The sequence below is a fragment of the Temnothorax nylanderi genome, unplaced genomic scaffold, assembly GCF_030848795.1.
Source record: "Temnothorax nylanderi isolate EJ_2023f unplaced genomic scaffold, tnyl_v1.0 TNYL_tig0002_pilon, whole genome shotgun sequence".
Lineage (NCBI taxonomy): Eukaryota > Metazoa > Arthropoda > Insecta > Hymenoptera > Formicidae > Temnothorax > Temnothorax nylanderi.
Window position 1 is genome coordinate 375,012 of NW_027249064.1, and position 9,416 is coordinate 384,427.

General features: G+C 40.0%; 1 protein-coding gene and 1 long non-coding RNA gene across 12 annotated transcripts in view; one reads left to right on the forward strand and one right to left on the reverse strand.

Moving 5' to 3' along the window:
- The first annotated feature begins 37 nt into the window (after positions 1 to 37).
- Positions 38 to 9,416, forward strand: part of Hiw (MYC binding protein highwire) — a 176,297-nt gene continuing 166,918 nt past the window's right edge. For all 11 annotated transcript variants that reach the window (XM_071698609.1, XM_071698666.1, XM_071698618.1 and 8 more), the window contains exons 1-16: positions 38 to 731; positions 1,345 to 1,408; positions 1,490 to 1,729; positions 1,883 to 2,036; positions 2,109 to 2,311; positions 2,400 to 2,717; positions 2,817 to 2,984; positions 3,065 to 3,283; positions 3,407 to 3,608; positions 3,685 to 7,193; positions 7,277 to 7,544; positions 7,636 to 7,922; positions 8,031 to 8,356; positions 8,446 to 8,552; positions 8,631 to 8,840; positions 9,082 to 9,226. In XM_071698609.1, coding sequence (XP_071554710.1) covers positions 637 to 731; positions 1,345 to 1,408; positions 1,490 to 1,729; positions 1,883 to 2,036; positions 2,109 to 2,311; positions 2,400 to 2,717; positions 2,817 to 2,984; positions 3,065 to 3,283; positions 3,407 to 3,608; positions 3,685 to 7,193; positions 7,277 to 7,544; positions 7,636 to 7,922; positions 8,031 to 8,356; positions 8,446 to 8,552; positions 8,631 to 8,840; positions 9,082 to 9,226 — 6,515 coding nt within the window. In that variant the 5' untranslated portion in view covers positions 38 to 636. The remainder of the gene's footprint in view (positions 732 to 1,344; positions 1,409 to 1,489; positions 1,730 to 1,882; positions 2,037 to 2,108; positions 2,312 to 2,399; positions 2,718 to 2,816; positions 2,985 to 3,064; positions 3,284 to 3,406; positions 3,609 to 3,684; positions 7,194 to 7,276; positions 7,545 to 7,635; positions 7,923 to 8,030; positions 8,357 to 8,445; positions 8,553 to 8,630; positions 8,841 to 9,081; positions 9,227 to 9,416) is intronic.
- Positions 3,007 to 3,567, reverse strand: LOC139768547 (uncharacterized). Its single transcript, XR_011717392.1, has 3 exons — positions 3,481 to 3,567; positions 3,202 to 3,275; positions 3,007 to 3,130 (listed from the first exon to the last, which is right to left on the reverse strand). It is a non-coding gene; the product is annotated as an uncharacterized lncRNA (long non-coding RNA).

The window sequence follows — 9,416 nt, forward strand, 5'->3', positions numbered from 1 at the left end:
ATAAATATGCCTGGGCGGGACGTGCACGCTTGTAATGCATGAATAATAATAGAATTCCACGCGTGAATGACGCGCGCTGTCGTGAAACGTCTCCCGTTCACGGCGTTCACGCCAACATACGCGTGACGTGTTCATGCGCGTAAACACGTTGACATTTCGCGTCCGCGTGAAATAATCATCAGCCGTGAGCCGACCCGCCGCGCGACGTGGGCAGAGCTAGCAGAGCGTTTACGAAGTTCGCGCGCGCGAATCGCGATTCTCGGCTCGACGTTATCGCGCGTCGCGCGCGATAACGCCGTTCGACTATCGAAGTCGCGGCGAGTACTCGCGGTACCGTCTGCCACTGTTTCAAGACGAACTTACGGAGCGAAGACGTCTCGCGTTTGAATCTCGTCGGTGGCCGCCGTGGCCTGTGCAGCACGCCAAGTAAATCGCCGGCCGTGGGATCCGCTCGAGTCCGCTCGCGTCCAAGTAGCGCTCGCCGTCGCGTAGTACCCCCTTTTTTTCCTTTCCAGGACTCCCCGGGAGTATGTAACGTTATCACATGGGGGCAAGACGCGGCCAGCGAGTGTCAACGATCAATAGTGTCACGAAAATGACTTGGTGACTCATGTGCCGGGGGGTTTCGCGCGAACCATGGTGTCCGGGGACAACGAGAGGCTGCTGCCCGAGCCCGAGAGCTACGCCAAGTGTTTTTACGATCTCTTCAAGAACGTCGCCGAGGCGCAGAGGTGCGACGAATGCGTGACGTATAACCTCTCCCGCGATTTGTTTACCTGACGCCGTCGTCGGTGACACTTCGCCGCCGATCGGCTTCCCTTGCCGTTCGATCGGCCGACGTTGCGGTGGAATCGCGTAATTTGATCCCCGATTGAAGGAAACTTTTAATTGACACCGCGGCGTTAATTGAATGCGCATCACGGCCGCGTTTTATCGGCGTAGAACGTAACCTCAAATTTTTTGTTTATTGGATATTAGTTTGTCTGTTTATTCCCTTTTATTCTTCATTCGAATTTTTCGAATGACTTATTAATTTCGTTAAAAGCGTAGTAGGAGTCTTTCTCATCATATTTACCTACAATATTAAAGTTTTTAGTCATGTAAATAGAGTAACTTTTGTCCAAGTCTTTTCACAAATAGAATAAACAGAAATGTTTTTGTAATATTTTGATATTGTATATAATTGTCGCTGTAATTTAATTATACTATATTTATTTATAATAAGACAATTTTATTATAATTAAAACAAAATCACACAGTGCTATAAAATATATTTTGTCACGTTTGTTTTATGTAGGTATAGTAGTCAATTTAAATAGGAATTTGAATTATAATATTTTTTAGGAATAAGGGAGAATGGAGAAAGTGTAAGAAAAATAAAGCTATTCGCAAACGAGACAAGAAAAAGGTATCAGAGATTAATAATTCTTTTTCCTCCTGTAATTTCTGGGATAAAACATATTCTGACACATTTTATGTATATGTATAGATTGATTTAAATGGAGAATTAAATTACAATAATCCACCGGAGATAGAAACATCTTGTAATGCCTCAGCATTTGCTGTGTTTGCTAGCGTGAGAAGTGCTATTTTAGAAAAACATGCAAAATTGTCAAGTGAGATTTATAGAGCGTCAAACTGTAATTCTCCACCACCAGATCTTAGCGATACTATAGACACAGAAAGTGATGATGAGGATAGGATATCAACTATACAAAATTTACCAAAGGTAAAAGCAGCTTAGAATTAATTAATTTCTTTAATTTTGCTTTCCACATACTGTTGTGGCGTTTAAATTTTTGTTTTGTTTTTGTATTGTAACATTTATTTATGCAATACGTATAATTTATGACATACGTAACTAACAACTTTTTAAATAAAGATTGTAGGTATCGGTTTAAGAAGTGTTTTTACGTTGATGCGAGAGAGTAGAACAATCGATCCAATCTTATGTACAAAAGCATTATCAGCTTTATTGGATGTTTTACAAGGGCAACTACCAGAAGGCCTCAAATCTGAACCAGATGATGTCATTGGTTTGTATCTTTAAATAATTGATCTTTTCAATTGACAAAGTGACAAACTTCTCAATAATTTATCTTTTTTAGATCCGCTGTTTGATCTATTATTGGATCTTGCAACTTCTCATGGCCCTGAGTCAGCCGCTGCCAATGACGGCAGTCACTTGACAGCTGTTGCTTGTGCGTGTTTATTGAGTCTTGTTGTAGTCAGAGGAGATACTGGACGGCTGTTGGCAGCAATAGCGGCTCTGCTTATGTCTCCTAGAGCGTTAGCGGTACAAAATATTCAGGTATCTTATTATCGATATAATCATAGTATTGATTTGTTGCATGATATAGTACATATCATATTATAAAGTTTAATTTTTTGTATTTTAGATGCCATGTGTGTTAACGTCTCTGCAGAGAAGTGTACATGCTGTTTTGTTAGGAAAACTTGTGAGACCAGATTGGATTACATATGGCGTTCCTAAGTGTTCCAAGATATATACCTCTATGCTTAAGTTACCAAATGAGATGAACAATATGATATTGAATGAACGTAGTTTTGTGAGCGATGGAAAGTATTTATATCTGCATACATCTCGTGGTTTACTAAAAATTGGAAGTGGTCACAGTGGTACAATATGGGGACATATATACATACATAAAGCAGATTTTTATCCGACGGAAATAGGATGGCTTGGTTATGCTAATGTTAGTTGCACATTAATGCTTAAGTTATCAATGTTACAGTTTATTTACGACTGTATAACGATTTAATAATGTGTCACTTATACAAAGTTTTACTTACAGAATTCATTATATTTTAAATGTGCACCTAGAAAACAGAGTGAGTTATTAATTATCGATGCAGAAACACTTATAGTAACAGGAATTGCCGTGCTGGAAGGAAAAGATTGGTCGTCCTCTGTCATGTTTTCTGATGGTGAAAATTTAGGAATGATAACAGCTGGCAAAGATGTAATTTAATTGCGTATAAATATATTGTTATTTGAAATATTTATTTAATTTTTTCTCATCTTCTTTCTTAATCTTAACAGGAAGGTTTTGTAGTACGTACAATAAACACGTTGAGTAATCCCGTGACAGTTGCCTCGGAGCTACCACTGAAATTGGCAAGAAAATGCGTAGATATATTTGGATACGCAACATTTGATGAGGAACAAGCTATACATACTTTGAATCCAGGATGCGACGATGAAATTGCGATGGTTACAGCAGGAAAAGAATTTGGCTTACTCAAAACAGTGTCTGGAAAAGTAAGTATTATTTAAGAGATATTTCAAACAGCTGTTGCGATTACTCAATATTTCATATATAAATGTTATACGTTTAGTTTATTTGATCTTGAATTTAATATTTAATTTTAATATTTTTTATAGTTATTATATAGCGGAAAAGGAACTTGCCTAGGCATGAAGAGCAATACAAGGCCTAACAGGTGGTTGGAACTTACCTTTGGTAAAGGTCCAAGGATCACGCATTTTGCGGCAGGTCATGATGGTCAACATGTCGTTATGGTTATGGAGGATGGTTCTGTACTATTTACTGGCACTGCTAGACGTGGAGAAGATGGAGACAGTAGTAAGTTTAGTAGATTATAGTAATGTTTTAATTTATAATGACACAAAATCACTGTAATTATTTATTTTATTTTAAGATAAAGCTCGTAGGCAACCAAAACCAGTAAAACCAAAGAAAATGGCAAAAGTGGAAGGTCAGTTTATTGTAGACGCTGCTTGTAATAATGGATCTACTGCTTTAGTCACGAAGGATGGCTCTCTATTAATGTTCGGTAAAGATACGTTACATAGCGATCCAGTGACAGGATTAGTTACCGATTTGAGGGACGTATGTATAGTTCGTGTATCGTTAGGAAAGGCTCATGCCGCCGCTTTAACTAACAAAGGACATCTATATACGTTCGGTATAAATAATAAGGGACAGTGTGGTCGTGATTCTACAACGGTACATACTGTGAATAAAGAAGTGTCGGTAGTTGCAATGGAAATGGGTACAGGGGAAGATGAATTAATAATAGCCGAAGAGGAGAGTGTGGATCCTGCGGAAGATTGGGAGGAAACGAGAGGAATGTGTCCTCCGGGGCAACATCAGTGGAGGCATCGCGTTTGTATGGTTTGTACGATATGCAGAGAATGTACCGGTTATAGCATCTCGTGTCTGAGTAGTATACGTCCCGATCGGAATCCCGGTCAAGAGTGCGGATGTGGCGAAGGAGACAGCGGATGCGCGGAATGCGGATGTTGTCGTACGTGTGCAAGAAAGAGTTGCAGCAACGGCATATCGGGTTCCAACTTCCGAGAGTATCTACAGAGACGATTGGGTGAGATAAAGCAACGACAAAAGAGCAAAGCAGGACCGAGTACCGTCAAGTATGGAGTAAAAATCAAGGGATCGAATAATCAGCGCGTAGCCGGTCCTAGTATCGTGCAAAAGGGGTTTCCGGAAAAGGTGGCATTGGGATTGGGAGTTAATCTCACGGTCGAGGAAGGTGTCGGCGGTAGCGACGTGGAACGAGGGGACGCGGCGAGAATTGCCAGTATATCACCGGCCAGAGTTCCTATTCCTAGCGAAAGTCCTGTGATTCAAGTGTCCTGTGGTTTGCATCACACAGTGTTACTTCTGCAAAACGGAGAAGTATATACGTTCGGTAGTAACATATACGGTCAGTTAGGCGTTGGAGATTTAGTGGCACATGCAGGACCGATTCTAGTTAAATTGCCAACTATTGCTACTCAAGTGGCTGCTGGGAGCAATCATACCGTTATACTCACATCAAAGGGGGAAGTTTACACGTTTGGTGCATACCAAAAGGGACAGCTCGGCATGAATTGGTGGAACGGTCAGAACGAGTCTACGAACACTTCTCAGGTAAATCGTCGTGCCGACCGCTCCCAACCGTGGCATAGCTTTCCAAATGTAGTCCCGAATATAGGTCCTCGATGGGGTAGACGAGCGACGTGGATCGGTGCCGCTGGAGATCAAACCTATGTTAAGATAGACGAAATAAATTCGATTAGTTTGACAAGGAGTACCGTTATGGCGAATAAAAATTGTATTATCTTGATACCACATCAGAATGAACACGCGAATTCTTTCAAGAGTCTGGTGATAAGTAAACGTGATGGAGCGTGCAACAGTTATAGCGGTGTGGATCAGGTTGATTTCAGTAACTGCGCAGCATGCTTAGATCCTTTGTACAACGTTATTTGGACCTTCAATTCAGCAAATAACGAAATAAGCTTGTACAATATAATATCAACAGAAGCTAGAGCGATACCCGGTTTGGAGGCTTCCATGCTCAATCCAGGTTTAGCGCTTCCGGTTGTTTCGACTTGTTTTGTAACGCGTTCTCAAGCCGCGATGCATTTATTAGCTTGTTTGGATACATTGACGCAAGCTCAAGACGAAAACTTATCGATAGTTGAAGAAAACGAATGTAATCAATCAATACATGGCAAGGTTTACAGTCGCGAAGACTACGCCACTGTTAGCAGGTTTGAAAGCCACGGAGGAGGATGGGGTTATTCCGCTCATTCGATCGAAGCGATTAGATTTATGCCTGATACAGACATTATATTGGGAGGCTATGGTTTATTTGGCGGTCGAGGAGAGTATACTGCGAAGATCAAGCTGTTTGATATCGGAATTGACGGTGGAGACCAAGAGAACGATGGCGAACTTCTCGCAGAGACAGAAGAGATCCCATATGAATGCGGCCCAAGACAAAAATACTCGATATTGTTTGACGAACCTATATCCTTGCAAGCAAACAGGTGGTACGTAGCATGGGCTAAAGTCGGTGGACCTTCCAGCGATTGCGGTTCCGGTGGACAGGGAATGGTCACGGCGGAAGATCAGGTCATGTTTTATTTCAAGTCTTCTAAAAGATCGAACAATGGCACCGATGTTAACGCCGGGCAGATTCCACAGTTACTGTACCGCGTTGTTACACCTGAAAATCAGACATCAAACAGGCAGAGAGATCAAATTGAACCTGTCTATGTCCTGAAGAGAGAATTCAGTAGGACTGTCACAAAAGAGTGCTTCCAGTCCTTGATATCTCTTCTTCAATGGAGCTGGAACACATTGAAGGCGACATTGGCCGATGTGGCCGTTCATATCGCGTCATCGACTCACGCAATGCTCGAAATGGAACGATTGGTGTACATAAGCAAAGCCAGTTTAAGACTGCTTAGAACATATGCCAATGAAATCTATCCCAATCATGTCGTTAAGAAGACCCCTCCCGAGTCAGTGCGCTTGGCGGAATGTATAGGCGAGGTACGGGCATTATTGCGTCAAATTTTATCCGATTCTCTACCAATTGCTCTGAAAAGTAAAGGAAAGACGCGATCTAACAAAAGTTCTAGTAATACTTTAGGAAATAAGATGACAAACAGCATACTGGACGAATGTCACAAAACGTTTGTAGCTTGTTATCACGCGTTTTACCCTACCGCGTATCTTAAATGGACCTCCTTGTGCGAGTTATTATCGGATATCGATAAAGAACAAGGCACAACTACAAAAGATCGTCTCCTTTCGGCCGTGCTGGCTTCTTTGTGCAACTCGGCGATACGACTTAGATGTACGTTTCCAATCTTGAGCAACATCATGGACAACAGCGACAGCGTGAAGCGGCAGCTCAGCCCGTCTGACAATGCCGGTTTACTCATGATGAATTCGACGGAAAGTCATCAGTATCCGATTTTGGTCGAGCAAATCAGTTACAAATCCCAAGTGGAAAGCTCCGGAAAGGAGATCTTGAATTGGTCGTTCCGCGAAGTACTCGATAGATTGCTGGACTTGATATTGATACCAGTCAAAAGAAGCCTTTGTAGAGAAAAGATTCAATCTCTGCCAGAATTGATCCTTCATTGCTGTTATTTATTAGCGCGGGTAATCGCCGAATTGGCGGCACAATCGAGCGGAAATGAGGATGAACTGCAAGCAGCTTGCGGCAGACTCATGTATACGACTCCCTCAAGATTTACAAGGACAAACCAGTCAAGATCATGGAATACGGGTAACGGTTCTCCGGATGCTATTTGCTTTTCCGTCGATAGACCGGGCATCCTTATAGCTGGTGTTGGTATCTATGGAGGTGCGGGAGTATATGATTACGAATTGGAATTATTAGATGATGTAAGTAATATAAAAATATTTTGTCATACTGTTCCCCTGTAAATTTGAATTTTATAGTATTAATCATGGTCACTTTATTACAGCAAAATAATACTGGTAACGATCCATCGCATACTCAACGTTGGAGTAGTTTAGATTTTACAAGAGGATCCTTCGGGCCGGATGACTGTATTAATGACATAGTAGAATTGAAATTTGACAAACCAGTGCTCATAAAAGAGAATATTAAGTATGCTATTAGACTACGGAATCGCGGAGGACGAACTAGTAACGGTGACGGTGGACTAAGCGTTGTCAAAGGAGCCGATGGCACAACGTTTACCTTTACGGCTTGTTCTCTAAGTTTTAATGGTACGTTAAATCTATATTTACATTTGAAAAATGTATCGTGCAATATTATACAATATGCAGATTGTATTAACATGCTGCTATGTTATTGCAGGCACAACACAAACACGAGGTCAAATACCACACATTTTATACTATTCAAATCCGCAAGATTCCGACGGACAACACACGAATAAAGCCATGGCGGAAGTGCAAGCGAGAAAATGTACTCTCGCCATGACAGCAACGATCATTCAACGATCGAATGAAATTTTTTCTCTGGCAAGGGAAAGAGCAGAAGAAGTAATAGCTAATGAAGTCCTTGGTAACGCGGCTTTTATAACGACTCTCTTACCCCTAGTAATGGCACACATTAGTCCTTTAGCTACATCAGACCCTAGAGTAAGTAATTCTAAAGACTTTTAAAATATGAACATCTTACAATTAGATGAGAAAATGTGATAACAAGAGAAATATAAATTTAATATAAATTTGTTTTGCATCTTTCAGAGCAGCGTACAAATCCTTACTCTAATACAAGAGATGTTGCCACACGTTGCAGCTTTAAACTTACTGTCCACGATGGGAGCTTCTCAAATATCTCAAGATAGCGAAACTCAATCACACTTTGCTCCTCCAATTACTACCAGCCATCATTATACTTGGCTAGAAAGCGAACATCCTTATAAACCAGCGACAGTATCGTATTATAAAGTTACTTTTCCGGAAACAGTGAAGTGGTTAACTGTTGAATTTACTCCAGAATGTGGAACTTCACAACCAGAAGATTATCTCCAACTTTATATACCAAATATAATTCCCAACTCTTCCACAGGGTAGATAAAATGCTTCCGCACTTCTATATAATATACATTTATATTACATACTTATATTTTACGTTTATATTTAATTTTTATCTTTACAGGACAATTCCAAATATTACGGGCGAAGATGCTCCTCTATATTGGCCAGTATTACATAAGTTGAGTAATGTTCAAAGTCAATGGCCGCAAAATGCTGTTGTGTTACCAGGTATGTTTATATGTAACATTAATTAAAAATATACGAAATATATAATACATAACGTTCAACAAATTATTTGGTGTTTAGGAAATGAAGTGATATTTTCTCTGGAAACTGCATCCGATTATATGAAGAATGAGAGCTCAATCACATATGGCTTCAAATGTTTAGTTATTGGTTACGATTGGATAACGTCCGGCTATGGTTTAAAGAATTTGGAAATTGAATTGTCTTTCCTCGGAGGAGCATGCGCTGCAAGTCTTATGAAGAAGAATTTATCATTGCCTCCAGTATCCTGTAAGTATGACATGATTGAATTTTCGTTCTATATTAATAAATCAATAAATATGAATATGTTTATAAATGTACTAATATTTATATTTAAAATATTTCAATATATGATGTGTAAAAATGCTTCTAGTTAATCCGTTTTTGAAAAGATCTCAAACAGGCAAACCTTTACTATTTCAATTATATAGTATAAAGAATAATATATGGTTTCTCTTAATAAACTGATCTACTGTACTACAATTTCTAGCGGAAGAGGTTGAAGAGGACTTGGAGTCGATGCAGGAAACGGCAAAGAGGATTTTCTCCGTACATTCGGCATTACTTGGACGAGGATTCGCACTTGCATCGCCACCTACGGTTTCGCAGGCTCTCGACGGCGTGCTTCCATACAGGTAAGTGCCTAACACCAGTTTTGGTATTGAAATAAAAAAAGAAACTGTACAACTGTAACAGAAATTTAATAGATTGTAATTATTATCTCATGAAAATTGATCAATATAATTATTACATCCATATTATATTTTCTATGTGTAAAAAATTCCAATGTCTTTTTCTTACAATCGATGCATTTGATGTATATAT